Raw genomic sequence first — 15185 nt, forward strand, 5'->3', positions numbered from 1 at the left:
ATTTTAGGAATTGCAAAGAAATTAAAAACACTTCTTGAGAATATTACAGTTCATAATCATTATTTATATAGCAATATTTTTACCTCAACCGAAGTCGGAGCCCCTAGTTTCCTAGAACCTACAAATTATTTTAAGATTGAAAATATAAAGTCTATGAAAACCAAAATGTTATCTGGTTTCGACAAGATTTCTTCGTATGACCTAAAATTTGTGAATGAACATATTTCTTATGTTTTTGATTATTTATGCAATTTAAGTCTGCAGACGGGTAAACTTCCAGATAAACTTAAATAAGCAGTGATAGTTCCTATTTATAAAAAGGAGATAGTAATAATGTCGGGAACTTTAGGCTCATAGGCTTGCTTTCATAATTTTCAAAGATTCTGGAAATGTCAAGACTGGTTAAATTTCTTAATAAAAATAATTTTTTCAGTGTTAATCAATTTGGCTTTCAGAAAAATTTGGCTCTGAAAATGCTTTACTTAAATTTGACTCACAATTGGTAAATGGCATCAATGAAGATTCTAAAGTTGGCACCTTCTTTCTGAATATCCAGAAGGCCTTTATTAAATACGATGGAGCAAGCAGGTATAGGAGTTTTAGCCTTTAACTGGTTTGAATCCTACTAAAAGGAAAGAACTCAAAAGGTTAAAAATACGCCCACTACAAGAGAGTATTAAAATTCGGTGTTCCTCAGGGTTCAGTTTTGGGCCCAATTCTGTTCCTAATTTATATTAATGACTTCTGCTTTCGCAAATTTCAAGATTATTTTACCTCATATGCAGACGATACTGCCCTTTTTTGTAGAGAAAAAAGCTTTGACCGAGTTTTGAAATCTATCGAAGAGGACTTATTTAAAATTAGGATGTGGTTAACCAAAAATGGGATTACGTTAAATGTATCTAAATCCAAATATAACCTTCCAGTTAAAGGGTAAGAAAACTAGCAACTCGATTGTTAGATATCATAATATCACTTGCTCTAGCACAGGCGAGTGTAGTTGCGATAGTATTGATCAAGTTGATAGTATGAAATATCTAGGTGTAAGCTATTCATTGCAATCTTTCATGGGAAAAACATATTCTTAGTCTAAAGAATGAATTGTTATGTTATGTGAGAAAGTTTTATTATCTTCGGGAGTTCTGCCTGATTGGCATTCTAAAAATGCTTTACATGGTTGAATTTTGTTTAAGATATGTAATTGAGTGTTGGGGTGGTGTGTATTTTAATAAAAATCCAACCTATAGTGATAGGGCAAAAACATCTTATACATAAAATATGTAGAATACCAGCTAGGGCACATTCTTCCCATTTTTTTTGTTCCTTGAACTTGCTCCCTTTGAGGTACTTATACTTGTTTAAGGTACTTAAACTTTTCTTTCTTAGGAGTGGAAATAAGGCTCTTAATATAGCCTAATTGACAGACATATTCGAAGCAAGGGTAATTGTGTACTTCCCAGACCCCGGAAGGAGTGTTTTTGTAGATTTTTCTCTTATCACCAAAGGTTTATAATTTTTTGTCATTTTGTATGAAAGATAGTCTAGGTTTAAATTCATTCAGAATTTCTCTTGAGTGCTGACTCATTCAGCATGAAAATGTTGAGTTCTTTTTTTATTCAATTGTGACTAAAATTGGCAAGTTATCCTAGGGAAGCATAAAGCTTATGGCTTTCGTGAATCACCTTTTGACTTCTAATGACGAACTGAATGATTTTCACTATCTTTAATACTTCTATAATTTATAGTAATTGTTAAATTTATACTCAGCCACTTCTGACCTCATTTATGTATCTAATATTCTTCAATGTTTTAATAATAAATTGATGGTAACTCCTAAAACAGCGCTCTTATCCTCAAGGAATATCTAATTTTCCAAATTATTATTAAATCACAAAATTTATTATTTCATCATAAATTATTGTATCAGTTTTAAATTAGAAAACTATAGTTACTCTTATGAGCCTGTGGTAATTCAATTAGAAGCTACAGATACAAACAGTTGTAGGTCAACAGACGTATTTATATAATTCATAAGCTATGTCTAATTTGTAACTCTGTTGTATATTGTAAATGATATTGTAGTTTGTCTTAAAAAATATTTTCTTAGTTTGAAAAATAAATTATTATTATTATTATTATTATTATTTATATTATTATAATATTAGAATATCATTATTTTGTTAAGTGGCCAAAATAACATCTACTTTTTACTGTTTTCTTTCACTAAAAGAGAATTTCAGAGCAAGATATTATTACTTGATTTATTTTATAAATTTTCAGTTGTCCTTCCAAAAGGCACTTTGGGTTGAAGAGTTAATTTACTGTGCATATAAAGAATTCGTTTTTCAACATCAATGAACATTTATAAAATCAAAATTTTCTATCTGTTGGTTTAAAAGTTGTTTAACATTGTCAAACTTCTCAGAAAGTTAATCAGAACAAGTTGAGTTAATAAATAATAAAATTGAAGTATTGTCATTTATTTTATCTATTACAAAATTATTTATATTACATTTCTTTAAAAAAAAGATTACTTTTAATCTTGCAATTTCCTTATTACTTTTCTTTTAAAAATTTTAAAGTTAAATCAACAATTTTTACAACCTACATATTTATAAAATAATTTGTATAACACACAAATAAAACATCAGTGAGCCAACTCTTTTCTTACATAATGATAAAACACGTGGTAATTATCTGAATATTTTCGCGGTAAGTTATAACTGATTGCCTTTGCTCCAAGGTATACAGCACCTGTCGCCACTTTAACCATTAATCTAAGAAGACTTAACTGTTTCAGAATAATTTTTGAAGTATTTGTTTGTAGTTCATGGGAAAAACCAGGTTCTAAATACTTCCAACTTTTCCACACAGATCCAACACATACTATAGGCAGGCCACCTTCCTGATCCAGCACATCCTACAAATACAAATAAAATGAAACATGAAGATAACAAAATTTATAAAATCATATACAGTTACTTTTAAAAGATTCAACATTCATTGTGTAAAGTTAATTCATTTTTCCTTTAGCAATTGTCTTGTAAATTTATTTCCATGAAGTTCAGTCTTTGTTAAATCTATCATATATCATTTTATAATATTTTATAAAATGATATATAATATATCATTATAATGATATATAATATTTTATAATAATATTTCTGCCTTCAATCAGAAATTTAATCTGTTTACATCAAAAATTAATTTAAATGTCAGGAAAAGATTTTTGAAAGTATTTTTGAAGTATATGTTTGGAGCGTCGCTTTATATGGAAGTGAAACTTGGAGGATTGGAGTAGTCTGTAAGACAATGCAAATTTTTTACTTAAGAATTTTCAATGTGAAGTAGTTTTTTGTACAGACATGGATTTTATTTAATCATCTGGTATTGTCCAAACTTTCAATTTTTACTTGCTTTTCTTTAACTCACAATGTTTTTTTTCATGTTTGTCCTCAAATCTTGCATTCTTAATTTAACATACTTCCTGACATTGCCAGTTGATGAAATTGTGGACATTTACTAAGGTTGGGTGACAATACAATATTCCACCACTAAATTTGCAAACATCCTCCCTGTACAGGGGTAAATTAAGGGTGTGGGTGTAATAATTTAACATACTTCCTGACATGGACTACTGATGAAATTTTGCACAGTTACTACGGTCAGAGATGGATCGAATGAGAAATCTTTTATAAAAACTCATAAAAATGTTTGTTGAAAGTTGTGATAGTTAATTAAGTAAATGAAATAAAAACTTCACTATTTCATCACTTTGTATAATAAATGTTTGATTGAAAATTTTTTTTGACATTTTATAAATATATTAGAAATTTCTATATATGATGTTATCTTTTGAAATCCAAATTAACCTACTAATTAAACTCATGCAATGTATGATAATAATTTAACTAAAATATAATTAAAATGATCAAGTTTTAAAAATTTTTTTTAAATGTTTGTAATATTATTTATTTATTTTTAATGTGTTTATTTTTGTATTTTATTTAGTATCAGGGTCTTTGCACCCTGTAAATGTTATGAGTGTTCTGTTATAAGTGTGTTTAAATGCTTCATATATTGTTATTTTTGTGTTTTTAATAAAATGTAAAGGACCTACCTTTACACCCTTACATCTGACAAACCTGTTTGGTGATTTAAACTCTATTTTAAAGAAAGTGACAAGGGATAATTACTGTAGAAGTCAATGCCCACATGAACAAAAAAAAAAAAATACTAATAATAATAATAAAATAATAATAATGATAGTTTTATTTTCATTTTTTACAAAGTACGTATTTTTTTACAAAATTGCGTTGTCACTTATTAACAATTCTTGCAAACTTAAAATCCCAGTTAGGCATGGAATTTTTTATATACTACAAAAATTTGATTTCCATATTCCTATGTACAAGCTTAAACGTTTCTATGTTAAATTAATTCATCAAGCAAAAAGGAAAAAAATATGTTTAATATTGTTGTTAGACTGCAATTGATGGTGATGTGAAAACCAGTAACTTCCATCCAAAACTGACAAAAACATTCCCAAGTATAACAACATACACCATGTTTTCCGACATATTGAGAAAAGTGATGAGTTAAGAGGTTTCTCATTTCCTTCTTCACTGAGCTTTATGTTTTACATCAGTAAGCTGTAAGTGGCATTTCACTCTGTTTACAATAGCAATTGGCTGTAGAATAGCCAATATGTACAATAATATTGTACAATATGTTCAATAATTAAAGATTGAGGCATGTCAAACCTCATGAATAAAAAATAAAGCTTACATTGTATTAGATTTAACATGAGTAACGTGTTTTTTACTAGTGTTAAGTAGATGTGTATTATTGTTAAGATGTTGCAGTTCTCGCGCATGCGATCTGTAACGTAAGAAACTTTGTTGGAAGGGGAAAGTAATTATTTTTTTTCTCTGGCCGGCTAGTAAGTGTGTGGGAACGGCACTCTCAGTCTGGACTTGGAAGAAGCAGGATCAACAAATTAAGATCGGGGACCGGGTATGCTGTGAACGGCGGAAGATGAATAACGTGGTGAAGAGTCGAATGCGTATGAAGATGACTTTCTCTTTATGATGTAGCGAGCGTCTGGCCGGCATCAAAGGGTGAATCTAATATAAGAATTATTAATTTTAAGATAAATTATGTCAATAAAATTTCTTTGTTCAAACATTCAAATTTCTTAGCGTTGTATTTCATTTCATTTAAAAACGATCCCCCAAAAACCAAACAATTTCAGCATTTTAGTAATAATTTTATGAGACCATTTAAAGTTTTCATTTTTTTTGTGTCGTTCTTGGCACATCATTGGTGCAGGGCAAAGCGTGGTCGGCCGAGAACGGCGCAAGATAAATGACTAGAAAAATTATTATTTATTCAATGACAATGAAATTAACTAATTATGTTGAATATTTTTCAACATAATCCTTGAAAACATTTAGGCTCTTTTCCATCTTTCTGTGATCTTTCATATTCCAATTATAAGGAAATACTGTCATACTGTACTGCATTCTTGACCTATTCATTATTGGCTACTTAATGCCATGTAAAACCTCTGAGAGGGCAAAGAACAAAAAATTTAATGATGCAAGATCAGGAACTGTAGGATAGATGTGACAACATTCCCAACTTTTGAACAGCTTTCTGAGTCTTTTGAATAAAATGGGGGGGAGGGGCATTAACATGCAGAAGAATTATTCTTTTTGAGCAAGAACTAGGGCTTTTCCTCCTTACTGTGGGTTTAACTTTATTTTCTACCAGATCACATTAGCACTCACTGTTCCCATTACTATTACTATTATTATTAACTGGAAGAACAACAAACAAGTACGTGTCGGAATGTTGGGCTAGGTATATCTAAGGCCTTGTTAATCACAAACAGCCCCATGACAAAAAAACTGGCAGAACTGGGAAGGCCCAGAATTAATTAAAACAAATTTTTTGCTTTAAAATTATTAAAGCAATAATTCACGAGAGAATGCCGCCAAGTAATAATATGTTGAATAATAGGAAGTACTGGAGGTAATTGTATATTTAGAGTCAAGAAAAGGAGATGAGCTCTGATGACTAGCAGAGCAGTAAATCTTGGCTGTTCCTCATATCGATTAACATAGTTGGAGAACATCGAATCAAAGATAGGATTATTTAGTTGTGCTTTAATGCAAGCTATATAGGAGCAGGTTATTTGGTTTCATCTATTACAAAGAGATGGCTCACTAGTGTCTATTAGTAGACTTAACACAGGGCTTGAACAAAACGCACCTGTAGCCACAAAAGATAAATACATAGTGGACTGCATTGTACATCTTTAGAGCAGTGGCTCGTGCTAATGAATAAGCCATGCAGTTATAGTCTAAGCAGGAACGGATCAGAGCTCAGTAGAAGCGCAATATGCATACAAGATTGCTCCACAGTATTGGATAGAACTCTCAGCATATATAGCATTTTTAGACATTTTACCATCACCTTATTTTAAATGAATTAACCAAGTTAGTTGCTGGTCAAACCATAATGCAAGCAACCTGTGTGCATGTTTCAAATGGTTCACTGTTTAAAAAGAGTTGAGAGTGATCATGTTCCCTTCATCATCTTCTCAGGAGAAAATATGAATCCAGTCATTTTACACCAAGATTCTACACAGATTAAAGTGTTTTGGAGCAGCCTCTCACCAGTAGGTAAAGTTATAGATGCAGCATAAATTGAAAAATCATCCAAAATGAAAATCATATTATAACGAGTTTTCACACAAAAATCCTAGGAATGCCTTTCAGTATGTCTAATTATTATATATATATATATGAAACCAGTGTGGATTTAGTCAAAATTTTCTTTAAATTTACATAATAACTATACATTGAAAGTTTTTAACTACCAGATCACAGACTGCCAAGAAAATTAGCCAAACTTACTGTAATGAAGGAAGTGGATGATAAGTTTAAATAGTGGCAAGAATTGTCAAATAAATGATTTTTGGTTATATAATAATAAAAAGTAATGGAGAGAGTGGCTAAATTTTATGAGGGCAATGCTTTTTTCAACCTCTGATGAGCTATAAAAAAAAGACATTGACATAAAAAAATGATTTTATTACTAAAAGTTGAGTAATATTTAACTTATTTTTTATATAGTAACCAAAATGACTGAGGCATTTGTAGTATAGTGACATCAGCTTTCCGATGCCCTCTTCAAAGAAGTTTGCCGCCAGTGAGGTAAGGTACGTCTTGACAGTCTCCTGAAGTTTTTGTTGGTGGCAAAGTGTTGTTTGCCCAACCGTGCCTTCAATTATTGAAAGAGGTGAAAATCGTTAGGTGCTAGGTCTGAATTATACGGTGGATGGTCGAAAACTTCCCTCTTGAATTGTTTGAGAAGGTCTTGCATCACATTGGCACAGTGCGGTCATACATTATCATGAATCAAAACCACACCGGATGTATGCCTCTTTGTTCTGGATCGCTGAAGGTGATGTAAAGATTTACAATAAACTTCCTTTATTACTGTTGTCCTCTGCTCCATAAAGTCCACCAACAAGATGCCTTTATGGTCCCAACAAACTGTAGCTGTTGTTTTGAACTTTAAAAAACTTTACAAACTGTAGTGTCTCTTTGAATTTTTTCGGCTTGTTTGGAGAAGAAGTGTGCATCCACTGCTTAGACTGTTCTTTGGTTACTGGATTGTCATACTGGATCCAGGTCTCGTTGCCAGTAACAGTAGACTTTAAAACTCTTCCCCCCTATTATCGTAATACATCAGAAACATTAAGACTGACGCCATTCACTGCGTTTTTGATTGTCACTCAACATTTTTGGACCCAAAGTGCACACATTTTCTGGTAACCTAGGTTTTTAGTCACAATTGTGTACAAAAGAAGATCTTGAAATTTCTGGGCTCTGCAGAAAGTTCACTAATCATAAACTTCCATTTGTTGCGGACAAAATCATCAACACGCTCAACCAGGTGTACAGTAGTGACAGAGTTGCATTTTTGTTCACCTTCATCATGGATGTCCGTTTGCTCTTCTTTAAATTTCCTACACCATTCCCACAAACTATTATCAGTCAAAATGTTTTCACCATGCACTAGGCTCATTCTGCGATGGATTTCAGCGGCACTAAATACTTCTGCTTGCAGAAAACCTAACACATTTCACAACTGCCAAGTGTGCTTGACAGGAGTATTGATAGTAGCGACCATGTTCAATTCTCTAGTAGAGGGGGAACGCAATCACATGATGTGCAGACCTGGCTTCTGTCTAACTCTTGTTTATTTAGATCCATCGAAGGTTGAAAAAAAAACAGCCCTTACATATTGGGAAGGATTAAGGAGAAAGCAAGGAGTAAGTGGATTGAATGGGTACAATGAGCTAAATATAATGTTTTGTATTAAAGTTTGATTTGGAATTTAGGGTATATAAGTTATATATTACAAATATGTAGAGTACGTCATTTATAAGTGTAATTTTTAGAGTTAGATGTAGGCAACTTAGTTTAAATAATGGGCCGCACGGGGAAGAATGGAGGTGCTTGTGTTCAATATGTAACCTATAGAAACTTGAATATACAGCTGATTTTTTGGGAACTTCCCAATTTTATGAGATGTTAGAAGAAAGTGGTTTGGTGAAAGTGTGTTGGATGTCAATGAGGTTAATTGTTTGAGACTGGGAAGTATTAGAGTATGTTTGTGAAGCAAGGAAGTATACAGGATGGCTGATCGTGAAATTTAATTATTAGGTTTTTTGAAGAAAATAAAAAAAAAGGGGAGAATAAGAGAAAAAAGGAAGCAAAGGGATAAGAGGAAGAAAGAAGAAAAAAGAAAGTGTGTAATATATGTAAGATTACACATATATGTATCTTACATATATGTAGATTCATATATGTATCTTACATATATGTAGATTAATATATGTAAGATATATTTATGGGTACAAGTATGGGATATATGTATGAGCAAGCGAGCAAGTGAATGTGTAAAGACTTTGTGATCAGATGGGAGACGGAATTGAGTTTAGCTCTTAGAAGCTCAGGACGGCTGATAAAATCACTACATTACATTTCTATTTATGGAACAAAGGTGAGGGTATGTAAATAAATAATTAGCGGTTAAACAAATGATAGATTAATTGTTTGAAAATAACTACTTTTAATAAATAAAATTAAAATTTTTGTAATTAATTGTTTATATTAAAGATAAAATAAATAAGTGGATGGTTGAGGTGATAATTAATTAACTTTGTAACTGCCAGAAACTTTATATGTTATCATGTCATCGTGCATTTTGAAAGGATTTCTAATGAAGGAGTTAAATGCTAATAGAAAAAACATAAGCTACTGATTATTGTGGTATAACAAATTTAACAGAATAATTAAAAAAAATAAAATTATGAATGGAACAACATTGTTAGATGTAAATCTAATTATATTGCTATTTTTTAGTAAATGTTTGATTAGTTATGGATATATTGAATTAATATCCCACTTCTGTTATTTTTTTTCTAAATAATTTATTTGTTTGTAATTATTTTATTAGTCATAGGATTTTTTTTAGGCCTAATTATGTTTTGTAATGATAAGGTACTAAGTGAATAATTGCAATTTATATTACATGAAACATTAATATTGATAAAGGACAAACAGTTTTAATATCTGTAAATAATGTATAAATGTATAAAAAAATTTCAGTTTATATTTTAGTTATTTTCTTTCTTTTTTTGGAAATACATATATAATTTTTATTTTGGTGTCTTCAGGTAACCAAAAAAAGTTTTTTTTTAAGAGTCTGGCGCTTTGGTCATGCCACTGTGTGCTGAGAGTAGCTGTTTTTTATGTGATTATTTATTTCTGTACATTATTGTCTGAAAAAGCACACTTTATTATTATTAAATTAGTTTGTGATGAAATTGTAATATAGTTTTTTATTTTAATTTTTATCAATTGATCTGAGAAACAAAAAGTATTTGGAATGAAGCCTGTGAGAAAATATTATATATACACCATGACTTGAATGTTGAATCAAGACATACGATTTCACATGGAACTTTTACAAAGTGTACTAATAAATGATCCAACTCCGGAAATTCAACAAAATTTATGAAGGTGTCAAAAATACAACCAATTTATGAGAAAGGTCAAGGGGGTTTTTACCTTCCTAAATGTTACAGACCTGTTTGTTTTCTCTAAATTTTAAAGCTATGAGTATTTGAAACTAATGAAGAATCTCAACTGAACTATTTCTCTAAATCAAGTAAGCTATTAGATCCAAATCAATTTAGATTCAGAGCTGGTAAGAATTAAATCTAACTGTATTATATTAAGAGAAAGAAATGAGTTGTCTTTCCTAACTGAAATGTGTCATCAGTAACTGAATTAGTTTTTATGTTTCTCAGTTTAGTCCTAGAAGTGCTGCTTTTTATAATAATGACAAATGAAGTTAGTTACAATGTTTCTACTAAGTGCATTATGAATTTTGATGGTAGGTAGCGAACTGCTAGTAAGCTTATTTTGATTGAACTCCCGCAATCAAAATTAAATAATCAATTATTTCGAACTCCCATACAAAAAAGCTATCATTTAAAAGCTAAATGTTTTAGTAAAACCTTTGGTTTTGATTTTGGTCACAGAACTGTAAAGGAAGAGACTAAATTGTCAAAAATAATTCATGAGAAAAAATAAAAAGTTTTTGATTTTTTAAATCAAATTGTCAATTGTCAAATTGTTAATGTATTGTAGTAGATAAAAAGTATGAATGTATTTCTTATATGTAACACTAGAGTTTCAATCTTTTTCTAATTCAATCTCTTTCTCTAAACCACATCTGATTACAAAAAAAAACAAAAAAAAACAGAGATCTCAACTTACTTTATCACATTTTGCTGCTAATGCAAGAATAAATCGTGCAATAAGAATACCAGCCTCATTAAACAGCCACTGGCAAAGTGGATCTCCACTTTCAGCTCCTTTAGCCACTTCTCTACACAATCCTGCTAACTTTGACTTTTCAAAATTACTGTACAAGTAAGGTAGGATATCAAACCTATAAAATTAAAAATAAAGATTATTATTTATTACTTTTTTTAATCAAACATGTTTGTTTGTTTGTTTCCTCTAACCAGTTTTCCAGCTACTGCAGGATCTGGGTGTGTTTGTATAGGCAAATGCAATTTATGCTACTGGCTTGCCAGGCCTGACATACCACCAAAGAACACCAGTATCCACAGTCTAGCCATCAGATCCATGTAAAAGTAACTACTGCCTTTACAAGGACTCCAACCTTAGAACTATCAACTTTGAAAATCAGCTGATTTTAGAATGGCAAGTTTAACCACTAGACTAAACCAGCGGGTTGAACAAACATGTATTATAACAATAATCATAATAATAACAATAACAATTGGTGTCTTTATTTTTTTACTTGACTAACAAGAAAAGATTTTATATTTAACATTTATCTTTATAATATCCCAGGTACTCTGTACCAAGAGTAGAGTGTATCAGAAATTAAACCTTATAGCTTAAACACCTTTTTAATCCAGAGTTCACCACGATAAATTACGTTCATTAGACCCCTGCTACAACGATCTAATTGTTTCATGAACAGTTATATCTCATGAATTGACACCTGAGCATTGCACACCTATACTCTTTAGAGACTTAACTATAAAAATTTCCATCAATAAATTTTTTCGAAAAAATTAAATTAAAGTGTTTTAACTAAACAATTCTATGATAGCCTTAAAAACAGCAACTTTATTCTTACACCAGACTGTTCATTTTTTAATTAAACACATCCACTATAGTAAGCACTTCCAAAAAGAGGACTGTTTCATTAAATGAATATCCTATTCTATTACTTTGAGACAATGTCTTAAGTTTTTAGTGGCTGAATCATTTGAACTTGTAGCTAGATCTAGTAATTTAGTGTTATATTACTCATCTTGCTATCTAAATTGATCAAACTACATTTGCTAACACAACATGTCCTCAGTTCCATATCCAATCACTAACTGAAAATTATTTTGTAAAAACAGTTGCTTGATTAAGAGACATGCAAGCTGATGATTATATTTGGCAGTTAATTCATTCCAATAATTTTTTCCTGGTGAAGACTTTGTGTGTGTGACTTTGTGAAGAAGTGATGCTGGTGAAGACTTGCAAAGTCTTCACCAGCATCACCATAATCAGCAACACTGATTATTTTTATTTTCTCGTACGAAATAGGGAAAGTATTGTAATTGCGAAAAATTTCGGTTTTCAGATTTCAGTGGAAATACCATTTTGACAATCCTTGAATCCATTTTAACTAGTTTCAGTGTGACTTCTGTAAGGACATATTTATCTTGCATAACTCAACAATGATAAGCCGTAGAATGTTGAAATTTTGGATTTTGGATTTAGGACGGTTGTAATACTTAGTTGCGCACCTCCTCTTTTGATTGCAATTGATTGGACCAAAAGTGTCCAAAAAAGCCCAAAATCGAAAAAATCTAGATTTTTACTTTTTCTTAACTGTGGTAATAAGGGTTCATTGAGAGCTTTTCAACTATTTATCATAAGTGGTACTTATTTTCATTGGTTCCAGAGTTATAGCCAAATAAAATTCAAATAAATGAAATATCTGGTTCTTACAAGGGGAAGGTACATCAATTCGTATCTGACTTCATATATATTTTTTAAAAACTATTTTTATTTAAATTTAAATTACCGATTCATTAATAATTATTAATCTCCAATTATAAAAACTGTTTTTAAAATAAATAATTCAATAATAACAATAAGAAAAAAACATTTTTTTTAAATCAGAAGTTATTAGTGAAATAAAATTTTATGTATTTTTCATTTTAATTAAAAAATTTTTACAAAGGGGTTAATAATTATTAATAAATCAATATTTTTAAATTAAATAAAGAAAGTTAAAAAAAATATGTGTATATGAAGTCGGATTCGAACCAATGTGTGCATGGTTTTGTTTCTGACATGTTCTTACTTACACCACATAACTACTTGAGTGATATGAAACAAAATTAATATATAAACTAATATAAAATGCTGATATGGATACCACAAAAAAATGTGATGTAGTGTGGTGTCCACCACAATGAAATTGCGTAACTGTCCACTTTATTAAAGAGTTGGAGGATTATATCTCACTTCCAAATGAAATAAGTTTAAATGAAGTGCAGTAAAATATGTGTATATGTAATTTAATAGGCGTACAATGAAGTCATGTGTTGTCTATGTCAGATTTTTTTAAATTATGTTCATCTAAATTACTTAATTTCAATTTTTTAATGAAAATAAAGAAATGATTTTTTACAAATGATATGAGGTCTTAAAAACAGCCTTTATGAAAACAATAATCAATAATTAGTTCCAGTACTGTGCTCATAACTGAATGATTTTCAAACGTAATTACCCCTAATTACCCCTATCATTCATGATTTTAAAAAAATCTATCTAATTTTCAATAGTTTTATTACAGAAACATTATGTCATTTTGCACTGAACACAACTAACTAGCAAAAGTGTTCTGTTTGTAATTTTTTATGGTTAAAATAAAAATAAATAATAAATAATAAAAATTATACAGAACAGTAAAGAAAAGAATGGACAACAGAATCAAACCAGTCAGATGACTGATTACAAAATAATAAATAAAAAAAAAGAATTTGAAATACCAACAATCCAACCTTGCAATTACATAGTAATTAATTTTCAACTTGTCTTAATGCTTCTTTTGTAAGGCACATAAAACTTAAAACATTAGTAAGAGATTTTTTTGGGAAATTTCAATCAAGTACACTATCACTATTTAATTATTACTTACTCAAGAATAAAATTTGGAGAGTATTCAAGACTAATTCTCAAGTTTGTAAAATATTCAACAACTTTTATAAGAAAAGCACTTTGAACTCTGCAAGGAGACGACTATTCCTCGCTACAAGAATAGTCTTCCCTGCTCCAGTGGTACTTTTCTGCTAATTTCTAAGCAATACTAATAATACTGTGGTTATTAGCCACTCACAACAAGCCAATAATAACAAGCAGTGAAACTACACTCAGTATATTTTAACATCAGTAATCTATTGGAAGTGATTAATTAAACATGGCTTTGGTGATAAATAATTTTAATAAACTTCAATTTCTAAAACTTCCTGGATGTTACCAATAGGAAGGATAAAACATCAATTAAGGAAAAAAAAATCAAGTGCTAAAACTCAAAATAACTTATTTAGAAACATATTTTGAAACTTGTGGCCCTATTCTCAGTTCAGTATATAAATAAAATTACTGAAAAACACTTGAATTGATTAATGATCTTAACTAGAATTCTGTACAGAAGAATTGAAGGAGAGTGGAAGAAGTGTTAGGAGAAAACCAATTTGGTTTCAGAAAAAGTATAGGAACAAGGGAAGCAATTTTAGGCCTCAGATTAATAGTAGAAGGGAGATTAAAGAAAAACAAACCAACATACTTGGCATTTATAGACCTAGAAAAGGCATTCGATAACGTAGACTGGAATAAAATGTTCAACATTTTAAAAAGATTAGGGTTCAAATACAGAGATAGAAGAACAATTGCTAACATTTACAGGAACCAAACAGCAACAGTAATAATTGAAGACCATAAGTAAGAAGCCGTAATAAGAAAGGCCGTAATAAGAAAGAGTCCGACAAGGATAATCCCTATCCATCTTTACATAGAACTAGCAGTTAATGATGTTAAAGTACAATTTAGATTTGGAGTAACAGTACTAGGTGAAAAGATAAAGATGCTACGATTTTCTGATGATATAGTAATTGTAGCCAAGAGTAAAAAGGATTTAGAAGAAACAATGAATGGCATGCAGTCCTACGCAAGAACTACCGCATGAAAATAAACAAGAACAAAACGAAAGTAATGAAGTGTAGTAGAAATAACGAATATGGACCACTGAATGTGAAAATAGGAGGAGAAAAGATTATGGAGGTAGAAGAATTTTGTTATTTGGGAAGTAGAATTACTAAAGATGGCCAAAGTAGTAGCGATATAAAATGCCGAATAGCACAGGCGAAACGACCCTTCAGTCAGAAATATAATTTGTTTACATCAAAAATTAATTTAGATGCCAGGAAAAGATTTTTGAAAGTATATGTTTGGAGGGTCGCTTTATATGGAAGTGAAACTTGGACGATTGGAGTA

The 15185-nt window shown here is 30.3% G+C and overlaps 1 protein-coding gene across 1 annotated transcript in view; it reads right to left on the reverse strand.

Moving 5' to 3' along the window:
* Positions 1 to 2448: 2448 nt before the first annotated feature.
* LOC142321874 (N-acetyl-D-glucosamine kinase-like) overlaps positions 2449 to 15185 on the reverse strand; it is an 84842-nt gene continuing 72105 nt past the window's right edge. The window contains exons 7-8 of the mRNA XM_075360346.1: positions 10866 to 11040; positions 2449 to 2920 (exon numbers count right to left, since the gene is read on the reverse strand). Of these exons, the coding sequence (XP_075216461.1) occupies positions 2648 to 2920; positions 10866 to 11040 (448 nt within the window). The 3' untranslated portion in view covers positions 2449 to 2647. The remainder of the gene's footprint in view (positions 2921 to 10865; positions 11041 to 15185) is intronic.

This window comes from Lycorma delicatula, chromosome 1, assembly GCF_047948215.1.
Source record: "Lycorma delicatula isolate Av1 chromosome 1, ASM4794821v1, whole genome shotgun sequence".
Classification (NCBI taxonomy): domain Eukaryota; kingdom Metazoa; phylum Arthropoda; class Insecta; order Hemiptera; family Fulgoridae; genus Lycorma; species Lycorma delicatula.